We start from the raw sequence: 23,280 nt of genomic DNA, 5'->3' as shown, positions 1-23,280 counted from the left end.
GGGGAGAGAGAGATGTCATATTTATTAAGATAATATAGAGAAAACAGTGACTTCTTTTTGAACCCTCAATTGAAAATGGAAGTGAAAAAGACATGGGATTAATTCAAGGGATCCAATATCCAACAAATAGGAGTTGCAAAAAGAGAAACAGAAAAATAAGAAAGAAAGAAAAATAAATCTTAGCCTAAGGTCCGTGAATCAGTAAGCAGGATAAATAAATATAATACCTATATACATTGTAAACTTTTCAAAGAGAAACGTATAAGCTACTTACAGAAGAACAAGAGATTCAAATGGCACCTCTTTTTCAGCAGTATATTTCTGAGAAAATTACTTTGGGATGTACTCCAGCAAAAGAGCAAGTAAGAAAGAGGGAAGCCAGTGGATTCAATGCTGAGAAACGTGGAAGTCCCAGGACAGCTGTGTAGCGAGCATAGAGAATAACTTGCCCAAATTGGAGCAGGGGGAGAAGACACTCTAAGAGAGATGGCTCTGCATCAGAAGGAAAGAAAAGGAACAGATGAATTCTCTCATCTGTTTAACTAAATTAGAAGTTTGAGATGACTGGGAAAATTTGGGGCTCAGTGATAAGTATATAAAAATTAAACAAAATAAGGTCATTGTTACCTTGGAGAAAATAAATTTGTACCAAGAAAAGGAAATGTAATCATAGTGCAGTAGTTAACTGAGTATAAATAACATTTATATAAACACTGTAAGTCATAATAATAAAACCAATACAACCAAACATCATATGCATGACATATTAGTATCATGGTTATTTGGGATGTATTAGTGGAGAGGAAAGTATGAGAAGTAAATCTTTAAAGTTGAAATAAAAGAGATTGTTGGAAATTGTTAGAACTACAGAGGTTTAAGTATAAAGTATATAGAATATATATAAGTATAAAGAAACACAGGAAACAAGTAGAACTTTAATATAAAGTGGAAGAGTTTGGCAAGCTAAATTTTCATCCACTAGAATATTTCATCTGTTGAAATAGGGAGTTGATAGACATCAACAAGACGATAAATTTTAAAACAGGACTATAAGCATATTACTTAGCTTATACCTCTAGAATTGAAAAGAGAAATGTTTAGTGTGTCTCTAGAGAGTCAAAGTGTTGAATTTTTTATCATGTGCTGTACTATTTAATTTTCTATCATGTGCACACAAAAAGAAATATCCTGGAAAAATAGACAGAAAAGAACCAGGAGTCAAGATTACAGGTTCCAGACACTTAAGGAGAAAAGAATTTTAAAAATAGCACACTTACCAATGAAGCAGAAGTAAATAAAGCTGGAAAAGTCACTATAACTGGTAAATAAATCACTGGCAATCTTTAAAGAAATTGATTTTCTTTCAGAGTTGGTGGCAGGTCAATAGCAAAGGAGTAGTTGGGAGCAAAGGAAATAGAAGACAAGGTAGGGATGATATTACCTCTGAAAAAGAAGATTAAAAATTTTACAGTGAAGGGGTGCCTGGCTGGCTCAGTTGGTAGAGCATGAGACTTGATCTCAGGTTTGTAAGTCTAAGCCCCACGTTGGGTGTAGAGATTGCTTAAAATCTTTAAAAGAAAAAAATGTTCAATGATGATCATTGCAGTGATGCTGCTGCTAGTTGAGAAGCCAACCTGAGACCCACTGGAGTGGTGCATTATTTAGAGAGAATAAAGCATGTTACTCTCTATGCCTGGAATATCCATGTCACCCCACCTTTCCCCTCTTTATAAATCCTGTGAAATCCTTTGTTTGGAAACTCTCCAACCAAAAAGTTGGGGAATAGGGAGTGCCTGGGGGTCATTGCCCCCTGAAACCGTGAACCAATCCAAAGTAATGTCTGTGCCACTAGCACAGGGCCTGGCCCAAAAAGTGTTGGTCACGTTGAGTGGGTTGCTGAGCTATGATGATTGAGTTAAAAGATATGAAATTATAGCAAACTAATCAGCACGGTTACCAATTCGGTCCAGAAAAATTCTACTAGAGGAGAAAGATGGATTGGGTTGGAAACAGAAAAGGTGTGTGATGGAGGATGCAGGGCAAGATCTAAAGGCACATGTGAGTATCAGTAAAGGAGAGGCTTGTGAGCAGTTCTTAACCTGGCTGTGCAATAAGGTCACTGATTCCAGTACTGGTTCCTCTGTCTACCACAGGGATTGAATTGGTCTGGGATGTGGCATGGACTTCAAGAGAGTCTAAAGCTTCCCAGGTGTTTCTGATATGTAACCAGCTGACCTGTGGAGGTCATGATGGATAGAAAGCCAAGTGACGCTGGGAAGTTCTATAGAACAAGTAGTCTTTAGTGTCAGAAAGTCATGTGTTTGAGTCCTCTCACTTAACTCTTCAGTTTTCTAGAAATAGGAATCATGGCTCCTTTCTTCCAAGGTCACTGTGAGGATTAAATGAGGTGTAATGTTTAATAAAATAGCAGATTGCCAATGGTAAGCATTAAATAAGTGGCACTGTATTACTTTCATTATAGTAATATGGGCTTGAGGTCAGCAGATGTGAACATTTCTAAAACCCTGGAAACGGGGTGGTTTTCCAGGTGGCATTTGAGATGTGTGCCACTAGATGGTAATGTCACTAGCAGTCACCTGGCCCCTTATTTTACTCCAAACTTAAAACATTTTGACACTACAAACCATTATATTTTTAAAAACAGATACGTTGAAGTCAGTATACTCTGATGTCCCTGGAATCAGTGTCATTAGATTCGAAGTAAAAACTTGAAGCAGATGTGCTTTCTACTTCATTAAGTTACACCAAATATCAGGTGTGGGACAAGGCAAGCTTTTTTTTTTTTAAGATTTTATTTAGTTACTTGACAGAGAGACAGCGAGAGAGCGAACACAAGCAGGGGGAGTGGAAGAGGGAGAAGCAGGCCTCCCACCAAGCAGGGAGCCCAATGTGGGGCTCGATCCCAGGACCCTGGGACAATGACCCGAGCCGAAGGCAGACGCTTAACGACTGAGCCACCCAGGCGCCCAAGGCAAGCTTTTCTTGATTGTTCTTCTGTGCCCCATCTTAAGATGCCCCCTTTCTCAGAGAGCACCTTAACTTGACAGCCTTCCTGTCGGTTTTCAGCATATCCACACTATGGGTCTAGGACCCAGGTTGGGTATGAGTGCTGAGTTTGTATTTTGTACTGCAAGATTTGACTCCTAACAAATCTAAGGGCTAATCTTACTCCTCTGCAGGATCGGCAGCTCAGAAAAGTTGTAAGCAAGGAGCTCAAGCTTTTGTACATTGTGATAATCCTACTTATCTGGAAAATATTTCGACTTCTCAATTCTCCAAAACAATCCCTCAAACCTTTTTTTTTTTTAAGATTTTATTTATTTCAGAGAAAGAGAAAGAAGCACAAGCAGGGGAGTTAGGCTGAGGTGTAGAGGGAGAAGCAGACTCCCTGCTAAACAGGGAGCCCGATGCGGGGCTCAATCCCAAGACCCTGGGATCATGACCTGAGCCGAAGGCAGACACTGAACCAACTGAGCCACCTGAGCCACCCAGGTGCCCCCTAAAACCTATTTTTAAGGAAAGGTACTCATCCTAGGGTCCATGCAATAAAATCCTGTGCTTTATTACCCAATTAGAAAGTATCAAGCATACATCATTTTAATATAGAACATACAATTCTGATTGAATTTAGTTTTTGCTTTTAACCTAAATTAGTAAATGTCACAAGAAGCCAAGGCATGAGAAAGCGTATCAGAATAAATACGCTCCTGGAGGGGAAAACACAGTTTGACCAGGGAATCCATTTGGAGGGGAAACACACTGTGAGGGGCAAGGGCAGTTGGAGGGAGAAACATCCTTATTGGTTCTTCTTCCAATGATGCACAAGTCTCTGCTTTTTCATTACACTCAGAGGATAGGACTTCTTCCCCATCCTTCATTTCACAAGTCTCAGAGAGACTCCCTCTTTCTCTTCTTTCATTTCACAAGTCTCCCCCTCCTCAGGTGGAGTGACTTCTTCCTTTTTAATTTCACGAGTCTCTCTCCCCTCAGTTACAGTGGCTTCCTCCTCCTTCATTTCACACGTCTCCCTCTCCTCAGGTACAGGGATTTCCTCCTCAACCTCCCTCAGACCAGTGACCTCCCTCTCCTCGAGTAGGCACTTATTAAATATTTGATCCTAACAAGGTTGGGGAGAAGGTGAGGAAACAAATCATCAAAGCCTGGTGGTAAGAGTTCAAACTGCTGCAGCCACTTGGCAGCTTCAGAAGATCTATTCCATTTCCTCTGTGCATACCCATCACCCAGCAGTGCCGCATCTAGTTATCTGTCTTAAAGACCCACTCAAGATATATGTAACAGCACTATGTGCAGCAGTAAAGAAAAACATAAAGGACCCACAGGTTTTGAACCAGGTGAATGGTCTTGATGGGTGAGTGGGAAGCAAGGAAGACATCTTCCATATCTCCAGTCCCCAGGATGAGGGATGAGAAGAAAGGTTGCTGATCTGAGTAATGCGGAAATGGAGCTGGCTGTAGCTGGGTCCAAGGACTCCGGACACCACAGCTCCTGAACCACATATTCAAGTTGCTCAGACCTTAATACCTATTGTCTGAGGACCTCAAAGCCTTCTTTGCTTTACCCAGAAACCCTATCTTTCTCCTCTCCTCTCTCCACTTTGAACAGCATGTGTTATCTAGTGTGCCCCCCACACTAGATAACATCAACTGCAAGCCTGTCCGTTGCAGGGACAGAACACATCTGCTTTCCGTTGGTTCCCTCTACTCTTGCCCCCTTTTTTTTACTTCTGAACTACCACAGAACTTTGTACCCAGGAGTTATAGATTTACTTTAAAAAAAAAAATGAGTAAACCTCCCATTAGTCTGTCTTCCCCCTTCAAAACACATAAATAGACCTTTCCCAGCCTTGCCTCCATGTTGTTCAGTCCGTGGTGTTGATGGGGGAAGACACTTCTGACACAGGGCTGAACTAAGACTCATGGGCCACATCTCCTTGGACTTGTACCCAGCTGAACATACACATCCTTCTGAGATAGATCGGATTATCATCTTTCACAAATCTATCCCTGGGAAGACCAGTCAGCTCTGAGGCCAAGATGGTTAATGATGGTTAATGGAGACACCTTGGGGCTATAAGTCATTCCAGGGGTGATGGGTTTATGGTCTCCTTGTCTTCCTACAAAAGACTAAGCCATCAGTGAAAATCCTTCACATTTCCCATCTAGCTTCTTGGCTTCCACTCCTACAAAATAGGAGCTTGAATAGCTCCAAGGAACCTAGGTAAGCCCCTTGGATTTAATATCATCAATGGGTGGAAGGTCCTTTTTATTTCAGGGTTGGGGGTAAGCAAGAGGCCTTCAGATTTTATTTATTTATTTATTTATTAAATGTTTTATTTATTTATTCATGAGAGTCAGAGAGAGAGAGAGAGAGGCAAAGGCAGAGGGAGACGGAGAGGGAGAGGGAGAAGCAGGCTTCCCGCAGAGCAGGGAGCCTGATGTGGGACTCGATCCCAGGACTCTGGGACCATGACCTGAGCCGAAGGCAGACGCTTAACCATCTGAGCCACCCAGGCGCCCGAGGCCTTCAGATTTTAGAGGGATGTGAGTTTTTCTGTAAGATGGGGCTGTTAGAAGTATTTTTATATTTTCTGGCTGGATAAAAAAATTTAATTTTTACCCAAATAAAACTGTGACTTTGGTTTCACAATTTATATGGCTGATTCATGGACTCTTGAAAGTGTATTCTCTTTCTAAAAGTTAAAAGAAAAAAAAAGATCCTTCTAGAACATCCATGGGTGTATATCTCCCATGCCCTGAGCCCTCTTCTTATAATACCTTGTGAGAGCCAGGGAGTTTTCCCGCCTGTTGTCAACCACACACCAGGATGGTCTGCTCTGTTTGCAACTGCTTGTTCAACTATCTCTCTACCCCTCTTCCTCCCTGACTGCCATATCTAGACTGTATGTAACTATATGCAGTGTGAGATTGCCTGATGTGAGAGTCCAAGACCAGATCTGTACCCTAACACTGCATATGATTAAGAGCACAAGATTCTAGAGTGAAATGACACGGAAGTGAAACCAGCCTTCACTCCTTAACTGACCTTGGGAAAGTTACTAAACCTCTCAGCTCCAGGTTCGTTTGTCTAAAGTACAGAAATAATAGTGGTACCTACCTCTGTAGGGACTCAGGAGAGTGCTTAGCATAAAGTAAGTGCTCAGTTGGTACTCAGTAGTCGTGGCGCTGTTCTAGGTTGAGCAAATGGGCAAGGAAAGGAGCAGGTTGCCATCAAAACTTGGCTTTTGAAGGTACCTTAGAGAAAACAATCTTTTATTGACTTTCTTCAGCCCCATAATGGATGGTCTGTTTATGGCTAGCTGAGAGTACAAGTCCAAATTCCCACCAAATATAGGAATCCCCTTTGCTATATCCCAAATTGATAGATTTTGAGCCTCTATTTGAATGCTTGCTTTGGCAGGATGCTCATGCTTTAACAAGCTGCGCCGTTCCATTCTGTAACGGCCTAACTATAGAGTTTTTTTCTCCTTAAAAGGACCCAAAACCAATCTCCTTGTAACCTCTATCAGTCTCACTCTGTTCTGTGGAAATTCAGAAAATTGAGTCCCATAATCCCTATTCCTTAGGAAGGTTTTGGGTTCATTCACTCCACAAATACTCATTAAGCAATTGTTACATGCCAGGCATGTTAATAGTAAGAAGCAGTCCTTACCCTCATGAATCCTGTGATGGGGAGGTGGGGGAGACCTGTTAGCAGTCACGGAAATATGTATCATAACAATTTGTGAGAAATATTCTGGGAGTGCTATGGAGAGGAAAACAAGAGAAATTAATTTAAGCACCAGTAGTAAAGAAGGCTTGTATAAGGAATGTGACTTGTAAGCTGATACCAGGCCAACTGGTGTTTTTTTGCGGGGGGAGGGGGCAGATTGTGGGCAGAGAGAACTGGAATGTGGAGTGGAGTGGAAGGAAACTGATGAGATTGGAGGAGCAGGCTAGGGGAGGACCTTTGTGGATATAATTAGGGAGTCTGAATTTTATTCTAAGTACAGAGAGAGACCACCTAAAGGTTTTAAGCAGGAGAGTGCCATTATCCATTTTATATTGAAAAAGGTAACTGGCTATTGTATAGAAGAGATGAGTGGAGATGCCAGTTAAAAGGCAGATGATGATGATGAATTGATTAGGATGGTCACCACAGAGGCAGAAAGGAAACGGATTTGAGAACCATTTTTGAGGTAGAATCCAGAAGACTTGGTGGTGGATTACATATGGTATAGGTGAGAGAGGGATGATGTATCAGGTTGATACTCAGAGAGTAAGCACCTGTGTGGTTAGCATCCTGGCATCCTTTCTAGTTAGACGGTCATCACCAGTGAGCAATTAAGTATTTTCAATCTTGGGGCACCTGGGTGGCTCAGTGGGTTAAGCGTCTGCCTTCGGCTCAGGTCATGATCCCCGGGTGCTGGGGTCGAGCCCCGCATCGGGCACCCTGCTCAGCGGGGAGTCTGCTTCTCCCTCTCCCACTCCCCCTGCTTGTGTTCCCTCTCTCGTTGTGTCTCTCTCTGTCAAATAAATAAATAAAATCTTTAAAAAAATAAAAAGTAAAGCTATGGGAATATATACGTTGTCACCTAGACCTTGAGTGTGCATGTGGGAATTGGGCACAGGACTGAGCCACAGTGGTGAGTAGAACAGCCAAGAGATGGAAAAGTGGGCCCCAGCAGCAGGAGGAAGGCCAGAAAGTGGGCCATAGAAGTTTAGGTCTGGTGATGGGATGGCTGCTGGGATGGAGTGGTTCATGAAGGTGGTGTAGGTTGAGATTACAGAGGTCATATATATGCAAAGACGACTTCTCCGATACACTTGCTGTGGGGAGAGTACAGAAAGGGCTGATGGAAAGTGGAGGGGCTCTTGTGGTCAAGGCAAACCTACCTTTTCCTCTTTGTCTCTTATCCTAAATATTTGCCCAGTTCATTCAGCCATTCTGTATATGATGGTATTTCGAGAAGATTCCATAACTTGCACACAGCTGTGTTTTCCCCCAGAATAGGATATTTCACCACAATGTGTTCTGACTCACCAGGGCTGGCCCTTGCTTTCCTTGTTGTAAAAACTCTATTGTTACTATTGTTAATTTGTTAGTTGCAGCTAAACTTAGCCGTTTAGGCAGCCGTGCCCTCTGTTGGCTCTTTCTGAAACTGCAGTCAAATCCAGTTCTTGGCACTGGTGTCAGGTGCCTCACTCCATACTAGTGCACTGACGACTATAACCTATAAGAAGAACCACTGGTCAGAAACAGGAGTAGCCCAGGAGCTCTGGAGAAAGAAGCTCAGAACTAGTGGAGATGGAAGGCATCTCCAGGCTAAGTATACAAGGCAGGCTTTTATAATTCCCATTCAACAGATGAGAAAGCTGAAATTCAGGCACAGCACCATTTAAATGGCAGAAACTGAACTCCAGACCTCATTCTGTGTCCTAGTATGAGCTGTCGGAGCTATACCATATTTCTTTTGAATGCTTTTGAATGTTATTTGCAGGTCACAAATATAAAGTGGATGTTTACCTGTCATGTACTATTGTTTGGAACTATCTTAAAAAAAAACAAATAATAGGGAGTCAGAGATAGTCATTCATTCTTTCTTTCATTCACCAAATATTATTTGAGCATCTATATGCCAGGCAGTGTTGTACATAATGAGGATACAGTGGTGACTGAAACAGACAAGCTTCCTGCCCTCGCACTCTAATATGATGCGACAGACAATAAGATAAATAAGGTAAAATAGATAAAGTTTATTAGACAGTAGTGGTGGTGAGAAGGAAACACAAAGCAGAGGAGGGTATGAAATGTTGGGCTGGGTGTTGGTGTGGAAATTTTAGTTACAGTGGCCAAGGAGCTGTGGGAAGTGAAGGAGCCACCCGTGCAGAACGCAGAGTGTTCCAGGCAGAAGGCGGAGCACTGGCAGAGCACTGAGGTGGAGACGCCCCTGGCATGTTAGAGGGACAGCGAGAAGGCCAGTGTGGCTGGAGCACCGTGACCACAGAGGAAAATGTTAAGAGCTGAAAGCAGAGACATCACTGGGCAGGTTACCTGCAGATGACCTTGTGGGTCATAGTAAGGACTTAAGCTTGTGACCTTAGGGAGCTGGGTTTCCTCTGGACAGTTTTAAGCAGAGGAGTGTAATCATCTGCTGAGTTTGAACAGGACCGTTCTGGCTGCTATGGAGTGAGTCGGGGAGGGGCTGAAGCAAGGAGAACAGCCAGGGGGCTTTTGTAGAACTCCAGGCAAGAGATGATTTTGTAGAAAGACCAATAGAGAGGCGCTTGGTGGCTCAGTCGTTAAGCATCCCAGGGTCCTGGGGTCGAGTCCCGCATCAGGCTCCCTGCTCAGCAGGGAGTCTGCTTCTTCTGCCTCTGCCCCTCCCCCGCTTGTGCTCTCCCTCTCTCTCTCAAATAAATAAATAAAATCTTAAAAAAAAAAAAAAAGACCAATAGAATTTTATGAGAACTGAATGTGGGTTGTGAGAGAAGTAGTCAAGGACAACACCGAGGCATTTGCTGAAACTGAAAGAATGAAGCTGTAGTTACCTGAGATGAGGAAGACTACCAGAGCAGAGGTCGGAGGGGGTGGGCTCAGTGCTGCTAGCATGTTAGCTTTGACATACCTGCTGGACATCCCACTAACTGGTGACTGGATAGAGAAATCTGGAGTTAAGAGGTGGTGCTGGAGATGCAGATTCAGGAATTATCATTACATAGATTGGTATTACATAGATGGTATTTAGATGATCAAGCAGGGAGAGACAAGATAAGATGAGCTAACTAAGAGGAGGTTTAAATGGGAGAGAGAAGAAACTCAAGGACGGAGCCTGTGGCACTCCCATAGCGGTTCAGGAGATAGAAAGGAAACTAGTAAAGTATGGTGTCATGGTAGCCAAATGAAGACAGTAGTTTGAGAGAATAATCCATCCTGCAGACAGGTTGAGTCCGATGAGGATGAGAACCAGTCATCGAATATCATATGGTTTCTCTAATTCTCCCCTGACTTACAGTGAATTTTCTTGTTCTAATTTTCCCCCAGGTTGTAGCAGATACCAATATAAGCGCCATAGCAACTCAGCTTGAAAACATGTCTACAAGCTACCACCTTGGTTCTCCCACTGCTGAACACCACCCAGAAGACACAGAGTGAGTATGCTAGATGCAAAGTGCCTATTACGTGTGTGGGCAAGGCTCAGCGAGACCTTTCCAGAATCTAGAGTGTGCTCTCTAGAGAAGAAGAGGGATGAAGTACACATTACCTTTCCTAACTCCTAGAGAATCTCCAGGAATGCACCAAAGTTTCCTGATTTCTCACCAGGCTTGGTTCCACGTAGAACTTCTTAAGAGACTGCTCTCAAGGGCCTGCACACACACTGCATCTGGTTACTTTGACACGGTTCCTTCTTCCTTAAGAAATCACAGATTTACAACCCAGGTGCACCCTGCTTTATTATGCAGGGAACTGTGTATTCTAAGCTAAAATCTTGTTCTGAGATTAAATCTTATTGTTATACTTGCTGGCATTCTTCATTAAAACCCATCATTGCTGTTACAATTGTTCATGAAAGCAGTGTTTCTCACACTGGAATGTGCACATTAAATATCCAAGGAGCATATTGAAAATGGCTCATTTCTCTGGCCCCATTCTCAGAGACTCTGATGAGGTGGTCTGCAGTGGATTCCCCAGGGCAGTTTTGCTACAGATCGGCAGAGGATCTGTACTTTCAGAAATGCTGTACTTTCAGAAATGCTGCCTAAAGTTATGCCTCTCAGTACTGCCAGTGCCTGGTCACCAGTAGGTGCTCAGTAAATGCTTGTTGATGGATCTGAATGTTTCATTGGAAAGCGCTGTTGATCACAGACATTTCGAACTTTCTCCTGGTACTTCACAGCTTAAATGATACTTTTGAGTTTGTTTTTCTTGAGGAAGGAATATTAAACTTAAGCTCATTTTACTTTTTTCTCATTATGAAAGTAATAAATGCATGCTATTAAAATATGACAAATACATAAAATTATATTTGCAAGTTACAATGGCCCTGACCCTATTATAGGAAGGGTAGCTTGTGCACCTTTAGCATCCTTTGATGTCCTATGGAAGTGCAGAGATGCCCTTGTAATCTTGGTTCCTTTGCTAGGAGCCATAGCTCCTGGCTGTAATCACTAGCATAAAAGGATAAATAAATTATTTATAATCCAACTGCTGTTAACATTTGGAGATTTTTTTTATTAGTCTTCTATATGAAAGTAAATTAAAACGAATTGAAAATGTGAGATAAATGGAGGCAAACTCCATCTGATGTTGCCAACTGAGGAGTGGAGTTACATTCCACCACCCCCCCACCCTCCCGCAAAAACAGGTCTCTCATCACGAAGAAGCACAATTATGGTCTCTAATGATTTGGTGGCTCCCACGGCCCAGCTCTAAAACAATGACTTTGGACATCTAGATTCCTGCTTCAATATCCTTAGAAACAGGGGGCTGCGTTTGGAAGAGGAACCATGAATCCAATTCATGACTGGCCAGTGCGCCATGCCTGAGAATACTGACAAGGCCACGAAGTCATGAAATGTGGAGCCTTATTCATGACATCATTACCATGTGGCCATTGGGGATAATTCATCATTATTTCAGCAGATCTTTATTGAGCACCTTCCGAAGGCCAGCTACTGTACAAGGACTGGGCTCTGAGGATTCAAACTTAAAAAACATAGGTGAAAGCATTGCCCCAGTCCTCGAGGAATTGCCAGAGAATTGGGAAAACAGACCCATAAATCCAAGTTTGTAAGAGTGGATAAGTATAGGGGAGCCACGTTCCACGAGAAAGATAAGTAAGCACAGGGTGCTGTGAAACCATGGAAGTGGGGCACAACCCTATTAGGGCGTGTCCTTGGAGACACTACTGCTTCGGATTAGTTTTAAAAGAATTGGAATAAGCAGGAGTGGTATTGAAAACAGTTAGCAATTTATAGGACATGGATGTTCAGCAGTTACTATGGACTGCCTGCTGTAAACAACCAGTAAGTACATCGGTGTGAACCAGCTGAAAATCCACCCGAAAATAAGCCGGGCAAAATTGAGGCAGGGGGAGACGGAAGAATATTCTAGTCACACAAAACAGCGTATGCAAAGGTGGCTTATATCCCAGTTTTGCAGATTTCTCTAAATCCGTGAACAGCTGAGTTTGTATCACACAGCTCTGCCCCTAGGACATGCATGCTGCCACAAACCAGGTGCGGCGCTCAATGTGTAAATATGAACCCCCGACGAGGAAGACAGCAGGCGCCAGAATCCCGGGGTTCCTTTAGGTTTTTACCCTTTGGACAAGGGCATTTGGGAATAAGAAATTGGCATTCGCTAAGCTTAAACAACTTGAGCCCACATAGATCATTTAATTTTTAGCCATGTTATTTCTAAGAGAGAAGACTTCCACACTGGACGAAACTTTGAAAATCTGAATTACCCATTTGAAACAAACAGTCTTTATCCATTTTGCTTCTCCTTGGTTTCTCTCTTTTATCCTGGATTTCGCTTCTCACGGACACAGTCATGATCCTGAGTTTGTGACAAGTGCAATGCAGACAGCCGGGAACAGAGGTGACAGGTGACAGAGACTTAAGGAGTTCATAGTGTGGTAGAGGAGAAAATGACTCAGCAGCACGCCACAGTATAGCGAGTGCGTGGTGGACATCTGGCCCCACTGCAGAGGGATACAAAGGAGGATCGGCTAACTCTCCCAAAGGAAAGCATCACCTTGGAAGGGGGGCTTGGAAGAATGAGTTCCCACCCTGGGTCCCCTAGGGGGAAGTGGTGGGTGAGGTGTGTGGGGCTACTCGGGCAGAAAAGGAGCAGCCATGTGCTGAGCTTTTGAGCTGGCCGCCCCTATCCTGCACAGAAGCCCACCTGCAGACTGGCGGTCTGCCCCTAAGCTGAGCGCTATCCCACCTCTCCGTCTGCCCGCACCTTCTTTAAGGATATAAAGGCAGTCTCATTCAGCTTTAAACAGTAAGTGTCAAGGTTAAAAACTAAGCATATAGAAGAGTTCTGTGACAAGCTCAGCATCATGACTTTATTTTTCATTAAAAAAACAGTGAGTTTTATGAAAGAGAAACCCCTAAAACATCAGGTCATTAAAGACATACTGCTCATCAGTCCCGCGTGACACGGGAAATGTAAAAGTAAGCTTCTAGGTTGCTCTCTGAGAGTTCGATTTCATAAACTGGCCTTCATAGTTTCGCGGTATGAAAGTCTCTCTCAAATCTGTGTTCTTCCATTAAAATGAAATTCCCTCTCAATATCTATTCTTGAATTAAACAGCGTGCATTGTGTTTTCAGAACACCTCCACCTAAGATTATTACTTTGGAGAAAGGCTCTGAAGGATTGGGGTTTAGTATTGTAGGGGGTTATGGAAGTCCCCATGGAGACCTGCCAATTTATGTCAAGACTATATTTGCAAAGGTATTTTTTTCCTTTTTACTGTACTTTTTTTTTTTAATTAAACCTAGGTGAGATTTTTTTTAAAGTGCTTTGCTTTGCTTACTTTTAGCTACAGCTGGGTGTGTGCTTGTATGCTTATTTCATTTCAACCTTGTGTAGGACATTCCCACACCAGACTAGTGAAAGAGGAGTTCTTTTATAAGAGTGGAGTTACAGGAAGAGTAATTTTCTTTGGACCCTATTACAAAAGTAGATTTTAAAAGAGTGTCTTCTTTCAAGAACACGATATAAGGAGCAGTGCCCCACTCTTTGGAAGCTGGCCTTGGAAGTATTATTCTGGGCTAGAACAAAAGTTTGGCTTTCTCCTTCAAGAAAAGATGACAGCAGAGGGCCGGGGCAGAAAGCTCCGTACGGGCCTTGGGTCGGTGCGGCATTAATGGCTGGCTGTCAGCAGTAACCTCAGGATGCTTCCGCTTAAGTTGCTCTGTCTCTTCCAGACCTCTGCTAAGGTACTTGCAGGATCAGGCCACTAAATTAGACTCTGACTGCGTAATAGTGCTTTTCAGGACCTAAACATACCAGTACATCCTACTTGATTCATAGGTCATGGTATAAATTCCTACTGCTGCCTTTAGATGGCTCTTACGTAAGGGTTTGTTTTTGTTTTTGTTTTTAAGTTTCTTTATTTAAATAATCTCTACGCCCAGTGTGGGGCTTGAACTTACAACCTAGAGATCAAGAGTCACATGCCCTTCCAACTGAGCCAGTCAGGCGCCCCTTAGATAAGTTATTTTTAACTTTATTGTGCTTTTTAAAGTTGGAATTCAATTTTATTATAAGTTTTGAAGATCTCTGGAAGGGACTTAGTATTGATAGTACAGCTTTATTCTTCATTGGTTTTATCGCAGGCATTTGTTTACTCATTGATCCAGTGGCCTCCTACTGCTTTTTCCTAAAGAAATAAAGGTCTTCAAGAGAAGAAATAAGATACTCTTTCTAGAAAGCTACACTATACACTAAATAACAAGTTCACTTTTACCTGTGCAGCTCTTACCACCCGTTAATGGAATCTAACCATGACCTGACATAATCCTTAAGTCATTTGGCATTTCCTTTTGGAACACAGTAGGCAGCTGTAGATTTACCCACCTGTTTCCAATTTGTTAGGGTGCCTATTAAGAAGACCTGTTATTCCCAAACCACACACCTGTAGACCCAGTGATGGGCAAAAGGGAAGAGGAAAGGCAGGTCAGAAACATTCTGGATAGCAGGGCTGCCCCAGTCTGATAATTCCCAAGGTGGTAAGCTACATACAGACCCTCCTTTTCCTAAGACAACAGTAGTTGGGATAATTTTCATTTTTAAATTTGGATATATTTAAATATATATATAACAAAATAGTTGTGACAATTATTTTGGGGGAGCATTATTATACTTTGCTTTTTAAGAAAGCCAGCTATGTAGATAAGAATAGTGAAAAACACATTCTGCTTCCCTGCCTTGGCCTCCGTAAAGCCCTTCCAGAATGTTTGTAATCCCCTGCTCACTTCATAGGTGGATCTGCTATGTTCAAACAGAGGACTGGTCAGTTTCTCAGGCCTTTTGACCGACAGCCTAGAGTTAGCAGTCACACCAGCTCTACCCATCTAGACAACTCATAGACAGTGGGACCAGGTGCAGGCACCTTCAGTCAGGTCCGCAGAACATACAGCTGAGAATGAAATGGTCATGCATGGCTGGTGGGTTTTTGAAAAGAAACCACCATCAGATCACAGTGGGACAAAGTAATGGAGATAATGAATGCACGGAAGCTCCCACAGAATCTGTCTTCAAAGGTCCTCATTGAAAGTGCTCACTTAGAAAGCACGTCTGCAAGTGGTAACCTAGGAGGAAATATTGAATATCCTTGATATGTTTTATTTTTTAAGGAATGGACCTTTGTTTGTAAAGTGAGGCACACCTAAAAATGAAAAGCTCTGAATTTAAAAAAAAAAAAGTTTTAAAGCCCTAGCTAATAGCCTACTTCAGTCTCAATAAAAGAATATGCCACTGCAAACAATTATTATCATTAGTTTTAGATAGTTCCATAGTGTTTATTATAATGATATCTCATTGGATGACTTTTTTTTTATTTGTTTGAGTGAACCAATATATCCAAGTTTAAAAGTTTTCTTTAGAGAATCAATAAACCAAGAACTAGCAAAAGAGTTTTTTGGTTTATTTGTCTTTTTTAATGGTGAAATCCTTCTAAAAATGAATTTTGACACTAAGATAAACATTTCCTCCATAGGAATTTTGAGGATGTAGAAACTATCGCTATGTTTTCCATGTTTTTAAACAATGAACATACACTCTTTTTTTAAGTTTACTTAAGTAATCTCTACACCTCAACGTGGGGCTTGAACTCATGACCCTGAGATCAAGAGCCACATGCTCTTCTGACTGAGCCAGCCAGGCGCCCAACAATGATCATTTATTCTTAAAAATGTTTGTCTTCTCAAGTTTCTGGATCTCAGATACCCACAGGGTGGGGGTTTTTACGGGACTTTCTTAGTGTCCCTAAGCTTCTTTTAATAATTCTCTTGCTCAACCAAGCTATTAATTTGGCCCATCGAGGTCTTTTTTTCCCCTCCAGAAATAGGAAGCATGACAGGCACTTTGAATGTATAGGCTTTTTGGGACTTAATCTGATTAACGGGCTATCAGAACCTTCCATTTCTTTCAGGTGTTTGATTGGAAACTTCAAAGTCAAAGCCAGCGTTAGGTCTCAGTCTTTTCAGCAATCAGAATTTACCATAAGCCAACAAAAAATTGGCTTACAACGACAACAACAATCCCGAGCATTTAGGGAACAGCTTTTCAGAGACTGTGAAATCTGAAAACATGAGCTCAATCACCATGAGAGTTTATTTTATCACACTACCACCATTATTGAGTAAATACCATGTGCCATACATTCACTCCTTAGAACAGGCCAACAGGTAGGTAGTAGATGCCTATTTTACAGTATTAGGGAAGGCTGAGTGACAAATTGGGGACACAGCAAGTGGGTAAAGCCACATTTATGAACTAGATGGAGGTCTGTCTGTGAATCATTTATTTCTTCCTTTGCGTAGTCTACAAATGCCACACTGATCAAGCAGGAGAGGTCAGTAGTAATGACCGGGTAAACACAGCAATACCTGCAAAAATACACAGATCCCAGAAAGTTGAAAAGTCACCCTTTTTTGCATTACTGAAAATGAAAACTTAAAAAACTGGATATGCTTTTCAAAAAAAGTACACAAATATCTGAGGTTTCCTAAAGTCCTTAGATCTTAGCATGTAATATTTAATAAAATCAAGTTAGCCAAGTGATTCTGATTTTATCCACAAGCTGTTTAATCTTGTCCGTGTTGCAGTTAACATACTTTCTTTTTTTTTTTAAAGATTTTATTTATTTTGAGAGAGAGAGAATGAGAGAAAGAGAGCACGAGAGGGAAGAGGGTCAGAGGGAGAAGCAGACTCCCTGCCAAGCAGGGAGCCCGATGTGGGACTCGATCCCGGGACTCCAGGATCATGACCTGAGCTGAAGGCAGTCGCTTAACCAGCTGAGCCACCCAGGCGCCCCTTAGTTAACATACTTTCTTAAAAGAAAAAAAAGATTTGAATGAAGTTACAAGTTTTTTTAATTTTGGTATTAGCCCCCAGTACAGACCTGGTTTTGAATAATCTTTATTATACCTTAATACCAGAATTCCACCCTTTTTGCAGTTTTGAAATTCTAGATAATTCACCCATCACCTGAGGACCTTCATACTACAGGTAGACACAGGTCTCTGGGGCATTAGTTAGTGCTTCTCAGTCTGGCTCCTGCCTGAGACCATCAGGGCTGTGGGCCTCCATTATTTTCCCCAGCACTTCAACATCATTTAGGGGACTCTCCCAGCACTAATTTTTCAAGGGATTTTCACAGTTACCCCAACAAAAGGAGAAAGCCTTCTACAAATCATTGCCTAGGTTATTTTCTTTCCTTACTCATCCAAAATACTTCTAGTAATATCATGGTATTTTTAGATAACTTGGTTTTAGAATTTTAAAAAGCCCAAGTTTCACTTGCTTTGTGCCATTTTGAGCAGCCATGCATGACTGAGTATATAATGAAAGTAATCATTCAGAACTCTAAATGATGAAAGATAAATGAAGTTGAAGCTTTTGAATGTGATATTGCAAAATTTTAGAGATGTTACACTCTGTGTATTTTATGTAAATGTTTATGTAAAACAACTCTATTGAGATACAACACACATACCGTACAGTTCACCCCATTTAGAGGTTACATTTATTTTTTAAGCTTATTTATTTAAGTAATCTTTACACCCAACATGGGGTTCGGAACTCTTGACCCCAAGATCAAGAGTTGCATGATCTACCAACTGAGCCAGCTAGGCACCCCGAGGCTACACTTATTTTTGACAGATCACCTCAGTACTGATATCTTAATAATGCAATGGGAACCCTATGTAATGATGTTATTGGCAATAAGACTAACACCAGATTCAGTTCTGCCTTTGTCAGTGTATTATGTATTCGTGAATATGATGTTCAAATTCCATTCCATACTGAATATTGAAATAAGGTCCTACTTGTATTAAAAGAAATGTGAATGTCAGTACATGTCTACTAGTATGTTACCTAAGCAGTGCATAATTATGGTTACTATTCAACCATTATTCAAGTAACACATCCTACATTCATAATTTCCCTGGTTGAAAAACATTACCTAGAAATCACTTTTAACTGGTAGTTTTTAAAGTTGCTCTTTTCATAAGCACACCATAATATTAATATTATTTGTGAACTGCTTGGTCCTGGATTAAACTGGAATGTCTCTTGTTTGTAGGGAGCAGCTGCAGATGATGGCCAGTTGAAGCGAGGCGATCAGATTTTAGCTGTCAATGGCGAGACGCTGGAAGGTGTTACTCATGAGCAAGCTGTGGCCATTCTAAAACGCCAGAAAGGGACTGTAATCTTAACTGTGCTGTCATGAGCCCCGGGTCCTAATCACAAGATAGATGGTGTAGAGTATCTGTAGGAAGATGAAGCTCTGAGAGAGGATGAAAAGCAGCCTCCTCTAGAATCCACCTTCATTTACCCCCTCACCCTCTTTGCTCAGGAGAGTTGGCAAGATTTCACATGAATTGCCCAAATCAACCTTCAGCCTCTTGGTGAGGTGAATTTCTAAACCTAGAACGAGTCTTACCTGATTTGCATCCCACATCCATGTTTATCCACTAGTAGTAACTGGTTCTGATTCTATTTGCTGCAACTGAAGTTAACCACCTCTCATTCCTGTGCCCTTCTCTGCCCATCCCTCCTCACTCAGAGGCTTACAGCAAGCTCACATGTCCTCTGATGAACAGAAACAAATGTTAAGCAACTTGTCATCTCACTCATGATTTACTTATGCTAATTGTCTCTTCAGGTATGCCAAAAAACATTAATAGTGTAATTAACTTACCATTGATCCCCATGATGAAACACCCAAGTCTCCTATGGGAAATTATTGTGCTCTTTTCTGCACGACTTAGAGTCAGATATGTCTCAAATTTGTTTCTCTGGATAGATCTTTATAAGCTAGTCATTGGTGATTATGATGGGTCCATTTGCAGACTATAATCTGAAAATTCTGGAGGGCTTTCTAGTTGTTTTCTTGGCTACATAAACCTATACCACTGAGCAAATGCACCCTTGTTCTCCACGGGAACAGTTAGCATCCATGTTCTGAATTCTAACTTGCTAAATTATATTCAAGTCCAGCAAGTTCAACTGGGGTTAATGGCATCTCAGTAGGCAGGCATTATTGCCTCCCCTTCAGTCTTCAGACAAGGAGGTAGAAGCCCCAGAACCAGTTTGCAGAGATCAGTAAGTTTTCCCTCAAGTCAGATGAGGTCTGGGTGGCCTTGGACTTGTGCAAAGTGGAGTGAAAAATTTGAGCATCCTTTCCCTTGGCTCCCTACTGGCCAATCTAGCAGCACAAACTGTAGGAGCCTAGGGATGGAGCAGCATGCTTGGCCACCAAGTGACTGTGGAAATGAACTCAGCCTAAGAATCAGTGAGGGGGCTACTTGACTAATGTTTCCTGATCTTCAGGAAGCCCCTCATTTGCTAAAGTTTTACATGCTAAGAAAGCAACGACAGCAGAAAATACAAAAATACCTTTAAAGTTGAATAGAGGCATTCTTATTTAGGTATTAGCAGGAGGTGGGGGCGGGGAGATGCTTATCAGTTAATGTTATAGGTTCTTCTGTAAAAAATGTACCATGAAAGATGAGTACCAGGATCACTAATAGAAGTAGTTTAGTATCTTTGAACTAAAACACAATGCTGCAAATGGTTCACAGTCGTTAACAAAATGGAATGGGCTCTGATTTAAAAATGTTATTTAATAATTACAGATTTTAATTGAGAATTACGTTTGAGTAGAAGTAATCACAAAGTGCATTAACTCTTGTCGGAATATTTTGTGGTTATTCCAAAGTATAGAGTGCCTAAATTTTATGTTGAATAATGTCTTTCATGACTGGTATTAAGTTTTCTGAAGTTACATATGGCTTTTGGAATTTCTAACATATCCAAGACGTGCAATGTTTTAGAATCTTATCTTTCAGTGCGTGAGAATCTATCAACCTCAGAAGTTCTGTGCTAATTGTACCTGTGAGAACACCTGAGGCAGCCAAGAAGAAATGAAGCCCAAATAAAACTTGGAAATGCACCTTAAAAAAAAGTGTGTGTGTCTGTGCACATGCGTGTGTATACAGACACACACATAAGACTTCATATATTTTGAAATGTGATTCTGCTTGATTTTGATGGAATGGCCATTAAATGCACATTTTGAAATACTACATTGCTGTTGTGTCTCATACACATTATCCTCTTAGGTCATGCCGCTGTAAGTCTACTGCTAAGGGAATTGTGCTTTATACTCCTTGCTGCAGTAAATGGACCAAAATTCTCATGACTGGTTCTGTCTCTGCTGCACAACTACTAAATAATTGCCTGGCCAAAAATGCTTTGTTGCACCAGAACTTACTGACAAGCTAAGAGGAGACAAAGATGGGAATTTGTGAAAAGAGCCCTGGTCTCATAGCCACATGTATTGTTTTGGCCCTCATCATTTGGGGAATCTAAGTGTTGTGATTGGAGGCAGCGCGGGAAGGAAGTAAATCAGGAAAAAACTGCCGAGTGTCTATGTAAGATGTTTCCAAAGATTCTAAGTATCGTTGCCTAAAGAGCAAATGGAATCTTGTTATGTATGAAAAAGCGTAATTTCTACATCTGATTTTTTTTTCTCCAGCCATTTTGTTCCCTAATGGGGTGGGGGGGTGGGGGGGTGGAATCCGACTTCTCACAAAGTTTTCCAGTCCTGTTAAAATCTGGGATCCATTAATGGCTGTCTCGTGGCAAGTGTGTTACCAGGCATTAGAACAGGTGCTTTATACAAGAGCCAGTACAGTAGTCCAGAGGGCAAGTCTTGGCATCCCCGAGTTCGAATCCCAACTCCCCAGCCTTGTGGACTTGAACAAGTTATTTAATTATCCCTTGCTTTAGTTTCTTCGGTTAGAAAAGGGTGGAGGTGGGTGGTTTCTAAGTACTATCATGAGTGAAGTCCAGGTAGAAGCCTTAGTACGGTTCCTAGCTCATAGTGAAGTATTACATAAACATGAGCAATAAACCTCTTTTCTCATATATGGGAGTGGCTTGAAATTAGACATGCTGATGATTCATGGTTTCAAACAGTAATGACCTTTAAAAAACGTATTGCTGAGGGTGGCTTAGCACACAACTGTTGTCCAAAATCAGCAACTTGTGTCACCGATTATAATAGTGTGAGCTTGAGGAATTAGAGTCTGTGCTATCAAAAAGCCACAACTGAACTGAAAGCAGGGCTCCCAACATCGGCCATGCCACTGGGATAGGGAGTAATGTCCACTCTGTAGGCCTGTGCTCTGACCTCTGGAACCGGGCAAGGTGCTTCAAATACCATCGACCCTTTGGTGAGGAATTTTAACCTGGTACACACCTTAACTCCAGGAATTTGGAATTGCAGACTGCTGTTCTTTTAACCCAGCCACACACCTTCCGCCCCTCTGTTGTCAAAAGAAGTCAGCCTATCCCAACAGATGATGAGCTTCTTTGAAAACAGATTAGGTCAGATTCATCTTCATGTTAATTCCATCCAGTATACTTTTCAAATACTGTATGTCCCATCCTTAGAAGTTTTATTTGGGGACACACACACACACACACACACACACACACACACACACACACACACACACCTACCTTTCATTTCCCTGCTTGTGTTCATGCTTTCCTTTACATCAGGGGTCAGCAAACATTTGGTGTAAAAAATCAGAAAGTAAGTATCTTAGGCTTTGCAGCCCTTTGCAATCTTTATCACTACTCAACTTTGCCATGGTAGCATGGAAGCAGCAATAGATAATACATAAATGAATGAGCTTGGTTGTGTTCCAATAAAACTTTGTTTACAAACACAGGCAGCAGGCCAAATTTGGCTCATAGGCCATGTGTACTTGGTCCCTGCTTTATGTACCTGAACATATTTTAAGACTTACAGTAGTAGTTTAAGATCCTTGTCTATTATAGTATTCCATCATCTTTGACATTCCTGGAGCTGTTTCTATTGATTTATCTTTTCTAATTTTGGATGGGTCTTACTTCTCTGCTTCTTTGCATGTCTGATTTTTTTTGGATGCCAAGCGTTGTAAAACTTAACATTTTTTGGTGGTGGATTTTGTTGTATCCCTTAAATAGCAGCGGACTGTTCTTACCCACAGTTTAAATTACTTGTGATCAGTTGGATCCTTTCAAGTGTTGTTTTTTAGACTTTCTTAGGATGAGCCTAATGAAGCTTTAGTTTAGGCTAATCTTGCCCTGCTGAAAATAAGGATTTATCCTGCAAATTCCACCCAATGCCAGTATATTATGAGGTCTTTCCATCCTGAACATTGGAAACTATTCAACAGCCCTGCCTAGACTCCAGGTGGTTCTTTCCTGGCCTTGAGGAGTCCCCTCCCCTGCACGTGCAGATTAGGACTCCAGCCAGGACTAAGGGGGTCCCTCTGCAGATCTCTATTGCTCTGTCTCTTCAGACCTCCTTCCCATCCAGGACTCTGCCTTACACATTCTAGCCATCTTGGCCTCCCTGACCTTTGATCTCTCCTCCACCAAATTGAGCCTATTCAGTTTCCCCTTCCTGAGCTGTGGTCTGGATACTGCCTCCTGGCACTACACTGGGGCAGTTGTGGACCTTGTTTCCCTTTCAGGGACAAAAGTCCTGTGCTGCCTATTGCCCAATATCTGAAAACTGTTGTTTTGTCTATGGTGTCCACTTTTCAGGTGTTTACTACAGCAGGAAGGCAATTCCCACAGCACTTAATTCTTCATGGGCAAGAGCAAAAGCCCTTTAGCCCTTTATCCTTGATCTAATCAAAGGGATTTAAGATGCTGTTGAGAATCGAGTTCTCATAATATGATGATTCAATTTTCTGTAAGCATTTTGCACTTAAAGAAGCACTACACCAGTAAGCCCCTTGGTTTTTCCCAGCTTCTGGAACTGACTCCAACCTTGGGTTCCTTCTCACACCTCTGCCCACAGCCACACCTGCCCATGTGACCTAGGAGGGCAATCCCTTTTCAGGAACACACTTTTTTTTTTAATAATTTTTTATTGTTATGTTAATCACCATACATTACATCATTAGTTTTTGATGTAGTGTTCCATGATTCAT

At 41.7% G+C, this 23,280-nt stretch overlaps 1 protein-coding gene across 5 annotated transcripts in view; it reads left to right on the top strand.

The window, feature by feature from the left end:
- PATJ (PATJ crumbs cell polarity complex component) overlaps window positions 1-19,716 on the top strand; it is a 335,447-nt gene extending 315,731 nt beyond the window's left edge. For 4 of the 5 annotated variants that reach the window (XM_028106828.2, XM_088022976.1, XM_088022974.1 and 1 more), the window contains 3 exons: window positions 10,084-10,190; window positions 13,381-13,504; window positions 18,366-19,716. In XM_028106828.2, coding sequence (XP_027962629.1) covers window positions 10,084-10,190; window positions 13,381-13,504; window positions 18,366-18,512 — 378 coding nt within the window. In that variant the 3' untranslated portion in view covers window positions 18,513-19,716. Of the gene's footprint in view, window positions 1-10,083; window positions 10,191-13,362; window positions 13,505-18,365 lie in introns of all 5 variants that reach the window. The other variant, XM_088022975.1, reaches the window with a different exon arrangement.
- Window positions 19,717-23,280: the final 3,564 nt, after the last annotated feature.

The sequence above is a fragment of the Eumetopias jubatus genome, unplaced genomic scaffold (assembly GCF_037043125.1).
Source record: "Eumetopias jubatus isolate StellerSeaLion01/CBP00866 unplaced genomic scaffold, mEumJub1_p1.0 scaffold_4, whole genome shotgun sequence".
In the NCBI taxonomy this organism is placed as follows: Eukaryota; Metazoa; Chordata; class Mammalia; order Carnivora; family Otariidae; genus Eumetopias; species Eumetopias jubatus.
This window is presented reverse-complemented; position numbering and strand designations above follow the sequence as displayed.